Source organism: Cupressus sempervirens, chromosome 9 (genome assembly GCF_028749045.1).
Source record: "Cupressus sempervirens isolate cs-2001-9-10 chromosome 9, ASM2874904v1, whole genome shotgun sequence".
In the NCBI taxonomy this organism is placed as follows: Eukaryota; Viridiplantae; Streptophyta; class Pinopsida; order Cupressales; family Cupressaceae; genus Cupressus; species Cupressus sempervirens.
In genome coordinates, this window is record NC_143126.1 from 370,530,139 (window position 1) to 370,546,460 (window position 16,322).

General features: G+C 34.7%; 1 protein-coding gene across 10 annotated transcripts in view; it reads left to right on the forward strand.

The window, feature by feature from the left end:
* Window positions 1-16,322, forward strand: part of ALY3 (DNA binding protein) — a 129,771-nt gene that overhangs the window by 111,454 nt on the left and 1,995 nt on the right. For 5 of the 10 annotated variants that reach the window (XM_089800153.1, XM_089800155.1, XM_089800158.1 and 2 more), the window contains 4 exons: window positions 3,990-4,235; window positions 4,330-4,494; window positions 15,617-15,757; window positions 15,890-16,105. In XM_089800153.1, coding sequence (XP_089656279.1) covers window positions 3,990-4,235; window positions 4,330-4,494; window positions 15,617-15,757; window positions 15,890-16,105 — 768 coding nt within the window. The remainder of the gene's footprint in view (window positions 1-3,989; window positions 4,236-4,329; window positions 4,495-15,616; window positions 15,758-15,889; window positions 16,106-16,322) is intronic. The other 5 variants (XM_089800156.1, XM_089800157.1, XM_089800161.1 and 2 more) reach the window with 3 other exon arrangements.

Here is a 16,322-nt window from a genome sequence, read left to right on the forward strand (position 1 = left end):
TTCCAAGAAACCAACAGTAGGTAAAAAACACACGGAGCACCACATTACGTCTCTCAAAAACCATATCTGCGCCTCTATAGAAGCTGCCTCCACCTCAATAGGAGTACTGAAAGAGTAAGGAAGTGGCAAAATGAGACAAGCGCACAATGTAGCAACACTTAGAAACCCCACCATGATAAGGGGATGCCCCACCTCTTCTAAAGGAGCCCTATGGAACTTGAACCGGAGACCAGGCGAAAGAGTCCATAAGAACAAGAAAAATAAACAGAACCGAGCTCAAATCAAGGCCCACTGAAATCCTTAAAAGCAAAAAGCCCCCAACAAAAAACCAGCAAAAGAGAGCATAGACCCATTGAAAACTGGCAACCACTGGCAAACCACAAACCCACCCACAAGCACCAGTCCTCCACCAAATCACATAGAACTTGCAAGATAGGGGAGCGCCGGAGAAATAATAGGGCTCAAATGAAAAACCCAACCAGACGCAGATCCAACAACCACAAGCAAAACCATGGGGGAACCAACACCAGCCTCCAAGAAAATACCTGCACAACTAGCCCAGAAAACCGCTAGACTGCTAACCAAAGACAAACAGCTCCATAAGGCGCTCAGAAAAGAAAGTAGCCATGAAAAAGGAACCACTGCAATAGAGCCACCACAACCAAGTGGCAGTACGATCACAACACCAAAGGGCTACAACAAACAATGAACCAAACCACCAAAACCATAGACACCACAGGAAAAATAGGGCAAGAGTCCCCCACACCAACACGCAGAGAAAGCAGGAGCACCAAAAGACGATGCTGCAGGATAAATCACTTCCCTCAACATCAAAGAAGCAACCTCCTCAAAAGGAACAACTGAGCTCTGTTCCACTTGCATTAAAACGAGGATCAACTTCAACACCCTCTGAAACTGCTCCATCCTCAATGCTACTGAAGAGCCAAGAAGACCTTGCTATTGCACAACTCCTGCTTCTGCACATTGACAAATCTTTGAAAATGCAAATGAGCCGTCCTGAACCAACCCTTTCTATGTGTTGGCTGCCTTTACAAACGCACAAAATTCTTGCATCCCTAACAAAACCATGCACGGGTGAAACAGGAATCAATGAGGCCCATAAAATGCCAAACCACTGTTGTTTTCCTTCATCATCTTCATCTCTATCTTCCTCTACAGATTCTTCATCTGTAGAAACCCTAGCTCTTCTACCTGCGGCTCCTCCATGCTCCCCCGTTTCAAAAGCTAGACTTAACCCATGATTGAAATTTCTATTAGTTATTAATTTGGAATTACAAGATTTACTTGAACCTATCAATTTATTGATTTCTAGTCTCTACTTTGTTCATTAAGATTGCCTCAGGCTTGCATCTTTGGTTAGAGAATATCATGATTTTATTTTTGATCCTCATTATTGTATAAGATCACAATTTTATATTTTTAATCATTTGTTTATATGTTGTCCTTTACTTTCATTAATTATTATCCCAAACTTTTGGTCTAAGACTTCTTATTGAGTACAACTTCATGCCACATTTCATATTTTAAATTTTTAGTACTGAAGCTCAGAATTAATGAGAAAGAGATTTCATAAGAAAGATGACATGTCATTGACATTTAATTTATATGATATATGCGCATGTGTCCATGTGGTTGTGTATCTGTTTATGCAGGCATGCTTGTGTGTGACTCAGATGTATTCAATCCTCTACCTGACTCTCAGGTTGAGTAGACTAGGGTCATAAATCTATCCACGACGGCTGCCCTTAGATGCTCTTCATTGACATCTATTACCAGTTAGGGTTATTAACTTATTTCTCTTGCTAACTGGGTAAATGACAATTGTAATGGAAGGCCCTATAATATCAGTCAACATTTGAGAACTAATTAATGATCCCTCCCCTGATTTGTCTCAAGGGGACTTCAAAGTAGTCCTTAAGTGGAGTTTTAAATGTTTAGTAGGTCTATGATACTGTTTTTGATTCCAGTATATGGGTTTGGGTTCAGGTACTTGGTTTCCTTTAGATTTATCTTAGCTTGGGTTCCAGTTCCACACACACACACGCACACATGCACAAACATATACATATACGTCATATATATATATATATTTTCAATTCAATTGTCATTGTTTCAAAGCTTCAAAATATAATAATAAATAAGAAGTTAGAATTGTGATACTCATAAAATTGAAATAACTAAAATTATTAAAATTTAAACAAATGACTCCTAAGCCTTGATGCTTGTCTCAGACCTCCATAGCATCGACTTTGAAAAAAGTGCTGCAGCTGTAGAAAAAGGCAAAAATGGTGAAATATGCTTTGAGAGAAGAAGGAAATACATAAAATTGTTGATATATAACATCTTTGATCAGATACAAGGATAATTGATTATGGCGACTGTATGTATGCATATCAGTTCATTGTGTGAACTGATATACATGCATACATACACTTGCATAGTCCTTGTGCTAATTAGAACTATCATGCCTTGATAATTCACACAAGCAATTATCCCTGCATTCAATCAAAAATATTATACCAAACTAAACATGCAGAAATCTGTACTTCCCGAATAATGATCTCTTGCATAATATCAACCAGACAATGATCGGATGCATTCACATTAAGACATAATAGGATCTAGCAGATGATCCATTTATGATTTATGTTATGCAGATCAGCGACTTGATATAAATCATGATTTTGTTAAACAGAAAGTAAACTAATTGTATAAGGTTAATAATTGTCTATACCAACAGTCATGTCATGAGCGGACTTGAGGCATGTTCTCTCATGACATGCCTATTGGTTTTGTGTCTTTTGAAACAATACTTATACCCAGCCGAACATCCAAGAGAGACATTGAAATCAATTAATGCTCTGCCCTTTGGAGTTCGGTGACTGCAAACATGAGATTCATAACTACTTAAGTTACCAATTTGGGTTCAAGTTCGGGTTCATGGGCTTGGGCAATTTTTTTTGGTTCGTGGGTGGGTGAGTGAGTGAGTGTGTGAATGTATATATACAAAAAATAAGAGAAACATGCATAAATGCAAAACTTGGTCATTTCATAGTATGAATATATGTTGCTTGATCATTGATCAATGCCAAATGTCAAAGATATACATTAAATACCTGTTCACCAATCTATGTTCATGATTGTAAAGAAAATCATACAATGAATTACTAAATTGCAAAATGAAATTCCAAAACATAGCGTAGTTCATCAAATAATAAAGTTTGAAACATAATGATAAATGACAAGTGTTTAATAGATTATCAATGATCATAGTATCAAATGCCCTTCAAGGGTCAAATAGGTCATCAAACAATGAGGGATCAATGGCTTCATCCCTGGCTGCAACTATATCTAGATCTTCATCATTGGAACAAACAATCTCTACAACCTTCTCTTAAAGCTTGCAAAATGGGTACACCAAAATGAGAGAGCAAATGAGAGATTAGATGAGTGAAATGTTTTTAATTAGGCTCCTTTTAGGGTTACATAAAAATAATTATTTAAAAAAACATTATTTTAAGTTGTTTTATTTCTTTTTTTGGACCCTACTACTGCAGTTCCTCCCGGGTTCGCTCAGATTCGTGCCAGCAATGACCCAGACGGACCACAATCCAAAATCTGAACCCTGCCCGGACCTGCAGCGAACCTGGACGTGAATCTGCACCTGTGCGAACCTGGACCTGAAGCCGGGCTCCAGGGTGTCTGCTTGATACTTTATTAATCTTGAAGATTTGAATTTTTGGTATGGGTGCTGTTTGGGAAATAGCTTAGGATTTTGAATGTGTGTGTAGTGCAGACGCTTTTAATAAGTTATGACTACAGTGAGGCTTTAAGATATTTGTAGTTGAAAATTTGATGTCCTTCTACAGTGATCCATTTGTTTATTACCGATGCTTTTTCTTTAAGGTGCCCTCATAATGGCCATTTGCTTTTATGTGCTAATAGAATGTTCTGTCTTTTATGGGCAGGACATTGACTGCATGCCATTGAATCCTTTGGAGAACATTCCGGATGCACTGAGAAGAAATAATGTAGTCCTGGATGGATTGGGTCGGATGTCTGAAGGCATGCAAGCGGAGACAAAATCTAGAGGATGGGGTGTTCATATTTCTCCAAAGATTGCTCTGAGTGAAAAACTGGAAAAGGCAGGAGATGGATCTTCGTTTGGTCCCCCATCTAAATATTCTTTTAATACATTATTGAAGCAGGCAAAGGTTAACCTTCACCTGTCGTTTTTGGTGTAATTTGTTATTTTTATTGCCAACTTGTTATGGAATATTAGTTGCCTTAATTCATTTTCTTTAACAGGGTGATACAGTTGATTCTGTCAAACAAGCGAAGGCTGCTGCAAATGAAGTTGTTGCAGCTGCTCAGAAAGCTATGCATAACCAGCCTTGTACATTAGCACAAATACAGGCCAGAGAGGCTGATATCAGGGCACTTGCTGAATTGACACGCTCACTTGACAAGAAGGTTTGTATTTAAAATTTTATTATTTACTTTTATAAAATTTAGATATTTCTAACTTTAATATTACTTTTCTCATTTATAAAGAACTGTACAAAATTAATTTGATATATTCTAAATATAATTATAACTGCATCTTAGGTATATGCCAATAATCGCATTGTTTGTCATTGGAACTGGCAAATATATTTTGTGATATTTATATTTTTTTCATTGTTCACAAGAGAACTCTTAGAATTTCTTATGAGAACTTTTTTCAATGGGTCCAATAGGTTATCATTTGATGGTTAACATCCATCTATTTCAGGTATGATAATGCTAACCTAAATCAGTGGCAGATACCGGATTTCTGTGATTTTATTGTTGTGTTCCATCAAGTCTCCAAGATGGTGGAATGTTGGGACAAGTTTTGGGAATGGCATCAATATTTGAGAAAGTAGTTAAAAATAAATGTAAAAAACTGCAATTTATTGTTTATGGTAATAATATGAGTAAAAGAATCTTCAATTTTTACAAATGAAAATTGTACAATTGACCATAACTCCACCGTCAACTTTGTAAAATCCTCTTTATTATTGTCTGGTGTCTCAATGTCACCCATGCTGTAGACAAATTGAGCAAATGTGGTACTGTTCAGAAGTTGCTGTTTTCAAAGACTATACATAAACTTGGGGCAACTCTTGTGCACTGTGGTTAATAAGATATGGATTCTGAATAGTATTTCCAAACTATATTTACATGTACCTCTAATGGCCATGCATGACATATGCAAACATCTTAAGATTAATCAAAATTCTCACCTAGAAACTGTTGAACTGACACCATTGCATTGTCTGCAGGCATTATAGTGGGCCGAAAAAATTCGAGATTTTCTTTTGAAGTATTAGAATCTTGAAACTTTATGACTGAGCCTCAGAATTGAACTTGTCTTGTCGAATTCTGACCTGCATTGATAAACTTATGCGCTGAAAATTTTGCCATGATACCACTGTTAGAAAGTTGTCTATGGAACAGGGGTCTCTTTAATGTTGTACACTGAAACAATTCTTTCTCTGTTTAATTGACTTTCTTGAGTTGCATATTATAAACCTGAATCCGCAAGATTAATATACAGTTTGGCACCCTTAGAGATACCCTAAGTCACAGACGATGCTGAATTTCATCCATGAATTTCAAATTGCAGCGAATTTTTACCCTTTCTGAACTTCATCTGCATTTTATGATATTTAATTAAAATATTGTTATTTTATTTTAAAATAATATTGAGTTATTTAGTTTAATAATAGCAATGTCAAACTATTTTGACAATTTTCTAGATATATTACTTATATTTAAAAATAAATAAATTTATATAAGTTAATTTAATTTCAAAATTTTCCCGAATTTTTACCTTTGCCAAAATTTATCTGAATTTTAAGATTGACAAACTTGAATTAGAATTAGAATTCAAACCTCGTGACTTAGGAGATACGTGATAAAAACAATTAAAATGATCTCCTAAATTAATTCGAAATTCATGCATTAAACTTAAATCTAAGGGATAAAGCTAGAAAAAACGAAGTCACGGGATCCTGCTATTAAGGGCTGGGCTGTGGTACTAGTATGGTTCAGGTATTTATTCTTCCTGGGTGCTTGGGACCACAGTGAACCTGGGCACCCATGTAGTACCTAAGACCAGTACCCAAGCATGTATACTAATAATATTTGCATGCATATGAAATAAAATATGCATTTAAAAAAAATTCTGATAAAATCACTGTATAAATTTACCAAATGAATCTCTGTATTAAGCCTTCAAGTATTTAGAAGCGAATTATCTGACGTAGCCAAGACTGTGTGTGATGCTTCTAAGGAAAAAAAATGAAATATTAAATGTCAATTGTAAATTGAATTTTAATTGTGTAAAGACAATTCGAGACTTAAGAGGATTTTTTCGTTTCTGCAAATTATGAATATGATATTTCATTTATAATTTCATTGACAATAATGGATTTGTGTGTGCGTTCGTGTGTATCTATATATGTATGTATGTATATCAAAGTTGCATGGACATGGATACACATATAGATACAAACGCGGATAGGATATTGGATATGGATATAGACATTTTTTAAGACCCTCAATATGGATACAGATGAATACGAAATAAATCAAAACCATATACACATATATCTAATACAGTTTTCTTAGCTATTAGAAGAGATTTACATTAATTTTAACGCAACATAGCCTGGATACCGATTTCCTTTAAAGTGCCCCGAAATATGATTCCAGTTTTTTTGGGATTTTTGTTAGGTTCCGACTATTAAAATATTGTAATGCTTCTTTAATTTTCATCTTAATCTTTAATTATTAAGTAATTTCTATTTTGTCTTCATTTTTCGATTGTTTCGTAATAGAAACATTGCGTTTGTAAATCTATATAAGGAACATTGATCTCCTCTGTTTAATACAACATCTAGTCTTCTGCATGGTAGTTAGATGGTGACTATTAAAGGAGGGTATTAGAATATTGTAATGTTTCTTTGATGGTCATCTTAATTAGTCTTTAGTTTTTAAGTAGTTTCTATTTTCGTCTTTAGTTCAGGGTTGTTTCATAATAGAAACATTGTCTTTTAAAATGTATATAAGGAGCCTTCATCTCCTCTGTGCAATACAGCATCCATTTGCCAGAACATTGATAGGGTCACTCTATGGCAGCTCTGCTCCCTGTGGGTCACTATGCAGAACCCATAGACAGAGAGGGATCCCGTCAGAATCCAATAGGAATCTGGGGGAACCCACTGGCCGCCAAGGTCATGGGAACCCAAGAACAAGTCCCACCTGCCATTTGTTTTAAATCTAAATATTGGATTACCGTAACATAAGAAACCAGACTACTGTGAAGGTGCCACAAGGAATTGTGATCTAGTCCCTAAGTGTGCTGATTTAGATGCCATGATGATACAACATGCCCAATCTCTATAGATGAACAAGAGGCAGCTCTTCCACATGACTCAAACACAGTGAATGGAATGACTGGTTGTTCAAATGAAGTGTAACCAAATGTTGACCTTGATGTAGAACACAGAAGTACTGCTGAGTGGGGGGCAGGGGAGGTAAGATGAGCAGGTGAACTAGTAGTACAAACAAAACCTTAATCCTTTTAACAATTGTTTTGGTCAAGCTTTCATTAGAAAAATGAAAGATGAAAAGGTACACCAGCAAGAGCACAACACACAAGCTCTTACGTGGAAACCAGTGGGAAAACCATGGTGAGAAATGCTGGTGGGATCTACTGTCCTAATCTGGTCTCACGATTAAAATGCATTACAACATTCTAGGGCACCAACTCGAGAAATCTTCCAATCCCCTTTGAGAGAAGCAACTCTCTACACTGTACAATTTTGCCAAACTGAACTTTAATTCGGTATTTTGAAAATACAAGTAACAATTTTGTCAAACTTAACACCAATTCAGTATTCTGAAAGATTTCATCATGAAGTTTAACATAAGTCTCAGATTTTCTGATCTGTTTCTATACATCCACACTACGCAGCAATCTTAAAAATCGTTTAAGGTGTTTCCAATCTGCAATTAGTAAAATCCCTGTGATAATCATTGTTGAAACCAGAATTTCAAAATCTATAAATACTGCCGTTGTAATCTTTATATAGTTTGTACTTGAAACCGGGAACAGTTCAGAAATTTAGAAAAGCTTTCATAGAATTGCTTTGAAAATTATACCAATTAACTCGAAACCATGGCAAGTTTACTCCCTTTGCCGAGTTTAGATGAATCTTCGATCACTGAAATTGAATTCACATACTCCTGTCAAACCCTTTGTCTTTTAAACAAGTGTCTACTGTCAGCACCATGATATAGATGCAGAGACTTTTTGTACAGTCAATTTTCTTGAAGGTAATGAAACTTTTCCTTAATGCGAAATTTGTTAACTTCTTCAGTGCCTTATAAAAGATGTCTTCACCATTCTTCACAAACAGAAAAATAATATTTAAATCTTGCTTGTTGATGGAGACTTTTCAAATTACCCAGGAAGTTGTAACTGTCAAAGACAATATGAAACCGGAAACTTATTCATTGTTTATTCCTTTGCCAAAGACATACATGATTTAATTTTGTGTTCGCAAACAAACAGTTTGCTTCAGTTGGATAGGCAGTTGTAACGAGATACCAACCAGTCATGATCTTTAAAAACCAACTCATGACATCATGCTGCAAATGATGAGATGAAAATCGAACAAAAGCGCTCTATCACACCGATTTATGGTATGTTGCAGAGAAAATCCATTATTATTTCCTGATTTTCTTGTACTGACGTTATCATTTAATTAGGGAAGACCTTTAAACAATTTTCCAACAACAAGATGAATGGTATGGACATCAATGACAAAATTGAGGCTTACGCTCGACTCTTACGACGATGAAGATGAAATTTAATATAAAATATGACTTGTAATTTGAATTTTCAATGTGTATTGACATTTGGAGACTTTAGCAAAATTTTTATATGATACGTGTGGAATTTTTTATTTAATTTTATTGGCAGTTATGGATTTATGAGTATCGCCCTTCTAAGTTATTATTTTTATATATTTGAAGTTTTCAACCAATGATGATTCATGAATGAACATTGAACATGTTGCATGTATAAATCTTATGATGTGTATGTGTGTGTGTTTCTATATATATATATATATATATATATTTTTTTGCCGAACGTGTGAACTTGAGCCTGAATCCGTATGAGAATCCGAATTTGAACCCAAATCCGTATTAAAATCCGGATTGGTAGCTTAGTAATACAAGCACATAAATGCTGCATAATAGCGTTACCTAGGGATGCCTACACAACCTAAAATCCCTTGTCCACATACCAAAAAAGTTTCTAGGACTTCAACACAGCTAGGGAAAGTCCTTACCCCATCCCTTTTTTTAATGAAAATTCATAGGAAACGTCTTGGAAACTCGGGGACTTTGGGAAGTTTTTTTGGGGATGTCCGTATGTCTTGGGAAGTTTTCCTTAGAGATGCCTTGGAAGTCCCTGGGATGGATAGGAGCCCCTGATGAGATAGACGACATCAATACTTAAAGTTCTCATATTTTTTATTTTTATTTTTTAGTGGGCCCCTCCTTCCAAGTTCACATTAACATGCTTATTACTGTTTGGTAGGTAATTCCTGCTATTTGGTGTCCTCTGATTAGTGTTTGGCAACATTACATTAAGAATTGTGAAATTAAGAATGTTGTTAGAGTCATGCCACATGCCACATGCTCAAAATCATGTAACGGAGTGTTTGCAAGGTGTTGGTGAAGTCTTAAAAGTGCATTATGACCTAGACCATGCATCTTTATGTCATTTTGTGGCAATACATTGGGGCTGGGTTAGTTTTTGGTTGATTTGGGTCCTTTGTGCAAGATTTGGTGAATGATGGTGGTTGCACAAGGTACCATCTTACTGTAACAGACCTATATCATGATTGGAAATGTATAACAAACCTGTTCGTATTAAGATCAGTCCATTTACAATGAGTTGGAGGTGTAATTTCAAAATTAAATGATTGTAGTGTGTTTTAATTTGGAGGGTGGGTTATTGTGCTTGTTGCTATTAACAATAAATTCCAAATTATGTTCTTGGGTGAATTTCATTTTTATGTTATTAATATTTCAATATTACATTCATATTGACAATAATTCCGCATTATGAATGCATATTGAGCATCGGGTTTGACTATTGAAATATTGTATGTTGAGGTAGTACAATGTTTAAATGACATGTTTTATCTATGTTTTCATATGAATGCAATTTATTTATGCAGATTTTCCCTAAACATTTTAAATTTTCCCTATATTTATATAGCCATCCTTTGTTCTCCCCAAACTTGGCAAAAAAAAATTGTCGTCTTGGAAACTTGGCCCCCGCCCCCGTCCCCACCGCCGCCCCCGCCCCCGCCATCCCTTTCCTGGAAACTTGGGGTAACACCGGTTAACACTTTACAATATTAAAAAATGGTAGAGTTGCATCCAAAGATAACCTAGAAATGGTCAGCTGAAATAGAAAAGCAACATTTCATTTGTCTCTCTTCTTTGGTGTAGGTTTTGTTATTACGAAAAAGTAATTAAAAAAGGTGCATGAGTGAAGTTTTTTTAAATTTTAATTCGGGACAATTTATGGCAAATTCAATAAAAAATCAAATCACATAGTATTTGGCGGAGTTGGAAAATCAAATGTACATGTAAATAATTTCGAAAATAAAAGGCAGATAATTTCAACCAAGAAATTATAATTATTTTTGAAAAAATTTAGAGTTTTGGCTCTGATACCATATTACGAAGTAATTGGTAAATACTTGCTTGTTATTAACAGTGATCAAGAGATCAATCTATACAAGAGATTAAACAATGTTTCCTTAAGAAACAATCGTAAAGAATAGAACCATTCTATTCTAGAAATAGAAAACTAAATATTAGAAACATTCTAATGTTTACAGAAGATTACAATAGATAACCATTAGATACTAAACAAAGATAATAGTAACTTTTTATTATCGTAATATATACATATCCAAATCAGATATGAGGATACACACACCCAAAAAGGGGCAAAGGAGTTTTTGTTTATTTTGATATGTATGTATGTTATGAGTGAAAATTACTACAAACTGGGTTCCAAGAATTTATAGTTCAGACGACTAAATATAGGTACTAAAAGTCTGATCAATCTATACAAGAGATTAAACAATGTTTCCTTAAGAAACAATCATAAAGAATAGAACCATTCTATTCTAGAAACAGAAAACTAAATATTAGAAACATTCTAATGTTTACAGAAGATTACAATAGATAACCATTAGATACTAAACAGAGATAATAGTAACTTTTTATTATCGTAATATATATGTATCCAAATCAGATATGAGGATACACACACCCAAGAAGGGGCAAAGGAGTTTTTGTCTATTTTCATATGTATGTATGTTATGAGTGAAAATTACTACAAACTGGTTTCCAAGAATTTACAGTTCAGACGACTAAATATAGGTACTAAAAGTCCAAAAAATATTGTCCCGAAAACAACTAGTAGTTTAAAAAAACTAGTAATTTATAAATAAAGTACATAAATTTAGTTTCCTGAACATAGTCTGTCTGTGAAAGGGACACTTCAAAGTAAAATATAAAGTGCCAGTTTTAGCTGCATCCAAACTGTCTTTGAGTAGCACGACACTGCATTGGCAAATGGCAGTTATCTTTGTTAGCAACTTTGGCTCTCTATCAACCAACTTAGTTCAAGGCTTCAAGCAATTTTTTGTACCTGCAAAATGGCTTCAACATATTCTGCCTCTATCAACTTCCTGTAATAAAGCTCCAAAGTTTGCCCGAGCTTTCCTCATCGCTCTTACAATTTCGCAGTTCCAGGTCCAACAAAATAAAGACATGGATGGCTCTGATTGTCAACTAGCTTTTCAGCTCCATTTAGCACTTGTAGGCTTCCTTCACATGAGTTTGACAATCTGCTAGCCAATAAAATGATTTTGCTAATCTGACAACCTCCTCTGTGGTCATAGGGAATCGAAACTCACCACTGCAATTCTACTCTTCATTGACCTACCTTTTTTCTCTTTGGGTCTGCCCTCAATAATACACTTCTAGATGTTGATGCTAGCTACAGAAGCCCTATTGTAAGGTTTATCACATGATCCCTAGTCATCTTGGGGATGAATGGCATGCTTTGATACTCCCTAGACTAGAATATCCTTAGGTACATCTCATGAATGGGCTCTCTTTGGGTGTGGTGGAGGGAATGTTTTTGTCTTACCATACTTTGGATAGTTCTATCTCTGATGTCACTCATTTTTTAGGAGTTTCTACCTAGGGAACCTTGTATTATCATTAACGTGTGTATATCTCTCATATAGGAATGCATATGCACTAAGTCACAAGGTTCGAGTTCGAAATCGAGTTCGCCAACTATAAAATTCGGATGAAGTTCGACAGAGTGAAAAATTCGAAAAAAAAATCGACATTAAATTCGCCCTATATAAATTTAATATTTTAAAATATAAATAATATCTATAAAATATAAAAATAGTTTAACGTTTATAAAATATAAACCATAGAAAAAAACTTTATATAAAGAAACATAAAATTTATAAATACTATAAGTATTAATAACATTTATTAAATTAAAATGAATTGTAATAATTTTCTAACTTTTATAAGTAAAAAAATATTAATTAAAAATTTATATTTTTTAATCTAATATATTCTTTATTTACTATCTAAATAAATATACTAAAATATTACATCTTGAATATCAAATATTTTTATTGAAAAGAAATAAAAAGTATTAATAATAAAGTTATTGAAGTGTAAATGCTAAGTTTTAGTAAAAACAAATAAAATTTAATAATAGTAATATTTGATTTTTTTAAAACTCTATTACAAAAATTAGAAAATAAACATCCTTCAAAACTTTAAAAAACTACATACATCTCGATCGTGATAAAATTTCTGAGAAAAAAACTTGAAAAAAATGGTCCGATTGAAACGGAAAGGCCCAGTGGTGGGTGCGCAAAGATGCAAATGCCTTACGGGATGAGCTTTGTAGGCAAATGATATTAAGCCTTTAAGCCTTTGCGGGGATAGGTTTGGCAGATGCTAGTGGTAAAGAAAATCGAATGGCTGGTGAGAACCGTCGGGATGCCCACTTCTAGATTTCGCTGTTGAACCAACCCTCCTTTCGGACTTGTATAGATTTGCAGATTCATGCACTACTGAAACCAGTGGATCAAAAACCTCAACGTAAATACTTAAAAATTGCTTAACAAAAGAAAGTGGCGGACTGCTATGCGAATTTGACACGCATTTTTTCGAATTTTCTAGCTTTTTAAATTGTTCGCCGAATTTCGAACTCCATGCTAGAAGTCCGGCGAACCTTGTGACATAGCATATGCATTTACATGCTTGTACTTTTGTATATTTGAGTACAAAAACAAATATAATTGCCAGAAATGGTTGCCTGGAAAATGTATTAAATCATTATTATAATTTATTCATTACTGCTTTTAATGTTCATGGATTGTATGTTAGCTACTACGTTTTCTAGAAACATTTAGTATTAAAATGGTACTATGTTATTGAGAATGGCAGATCCCAGATTTACATGTGTATTGAGTTACATTTTCATGTTGCCATGCCAACACAGTTAGGTTTGAAGATGTTTCCAAATGAATAAACGTATCTTTTTGTAGCAAGTGAATGTTTTTAATTGATATGTTTTGAATGTTTATGAATCAATACTTGTTAGTTATTATAGTTTCTTCAAACGTTGAACATTAATATGATACTCTTTTGTACAAGTTGATGTGTATACTCAAGAGTTGTCAGGACTAAATGTACAGAGAACATTAGCAATAGTGAGTGCTTATGTTTTTATACAGGTTGATGTGTATACAGTATTTGTTATCCAGAATCTGTTTACCAGGGATACATCATATTTTACTATTTTCGGGAAATGTGTAATACAGGTGGTTTGTATGCTAGGTTGGAGGTTTATTAATGATTAATCCTAGAATTAGTTTACAGTGTATTTCACTCTATGACTAATTTCCCACAGGACTTTTTTTGAACAGACTCACATAGAAACACATTAATGGATGCATCAAAACTTCCAAGCATTTCCCACTTGTTATGCTGTAGTAACTCTCAAAACTCTTCAACAAGCTTATATTGTGGATGACGACCCTGTTCGTTAAGACAAATTTTAATCAGTTTAATGGTTATTGTTCGCTCAATGAAAACAAGTTTTTTGAGTAATTGACAGACTGCATGCTATATAATTAACTGCATCTTGGGAGGACAACCTAATAAAAATATCCACTATCATCATTTAATATACCAGTTTTGGCACTCCAGGAAAATATTACCAAGAACATATCGTGGATACTGAAGTATGTTTTTCACAACAATGCAGTTTGTACTGGGCAGTTCTGTAGCCTATGTGATTTGTGTATTGTTTTTATGTTATGTTACACGGGGATGTGTTTCCAGCCGTAAGCCCTGAGTTTCGGAAACCGTCCCTGTTTCGGGGGACTTGGGGACAACTGGAAACATTTCCAAGCTGTCCCCACCCAAGTAAGAAACTGAAAACCCGCCCCTGTAACTTTGGAATCGGTCAACGCGTTTCCAGCTGGTGTTGACTGTCCCGAGGACTGCATAGTCATTTACGGTCTGTCCCAGGGACTGCTTGAAGTCTCCAATTTCAAAATATAATTTAATTAAAAAGCATTAAGAAATAGCAATTTTTAATTCAAATAACATTATTGAAAGTTTATTTTATTGGCAGTCATTACAAACTTAGCATCCAGCTTTGACTGAAAATTCAAACTTTTGTTCAACAAACCAGACTTCAAAATGAGTGTAAATTAGACTTTTGTTTGATATTCATATTGCAGATCTGGAAATGACTACTGCTGGGTTGAGGAATACTCCAATCCTTTCCAGCTTTTTGATAATGCTACGATAGCAGTAATAATCACTCAGAAATACATTTTGTACTTGATTACCGCCCACACAAGATGACTGCCACCTGTCTAGGAAAGATTTGACACATAAATTCAATTTTTTTCCAAAAACCACAAGCAAGGGCCCTAAAGTCTAAACATATTGCCCATCTATGGCAGATTGATTCTCTTGTTTGATGTCATCCTATGTTCCTATTCTTAGACTTCAGTATTCTTAGATGATGATTCAATTTGATGTTATGTTCTATGCTGATTTGATGAATGGAATCGATAATTCTAAATTATGTTGCTATGATGAATGTGCGAGTGTTATGTAATTCTGAAATTCATGTACGTCGTCCTCTGCTCCAGCCCCCCAAAAAACGTCCTGGAAACCTGTTTCCCCATCCCCTGGTCCCAGAAATTCAGGGTAACATAGTTTTTATGTCGTCATGATGATTGTTGGACGCTGTATTGTTATTTATAATATGTGATTTTATACTTTATAGAGAACCTTTGCATATAAACAATGAAGTAGACAATGAGTTGAATAAATACAATGCTTACAGGATCCCAAGAATGGACATGACTCTAAAAATTGTGATTGGATGCTTTGTTGTTATTAGGAGGCAATTTTAGTTGAATTGAGGCATATGAATGATGAAGTTAATGGTCACCAGAAAAATGGAGAGGCCGTGAGAAGTTCAGACAATTTTCAGAAGCAGTATGCAACTGTTATTCACCAGCTTAGGGATGCCAATGAGCAGGTATTTTGCTAGCAGAAATAACTATTATAGTACCATGATTCTTCTTCTGTAGCAGTATAAAATTGTGTGCATAATTTGACTTATATGTGGATTTGATATTCAAGGAAGTAATACCCATTCAAATTGCTTCAGGTTGCTTCAGCTCTTGTCTATTTGAGACAGCGGAATACATACCAGGAAAATTCTGCACCTCCATGGTATCGTACAAATCCAGTTTCTTTGGGTGTTGTGAGTTCAAGCTCTATGGACCACAGTGCTCCTCTCACATTGGATACCTGTCCGCTGATTGGTGAAATAATTAATAAGTCGAGGAAGAGTGCTAGAACATTGGTAGATGTTGCTATGCAGGTAACGTATTAACTTTTCTTGGATGGATATGTCTTCTTTCATGCAAATCTGTTCTTCATCCATGCAGATGAATAAATCAAGTATCTTATTTTCTGCATCTATATGTAACTTTTCTTCTTGCATGCAAATCTGTTCATTGACCATGCAGAACAAATCAAATATCTTATTTTCTGCAACTATATGTAGCTTTTTGTCACAATATTAGATTGACAATGGA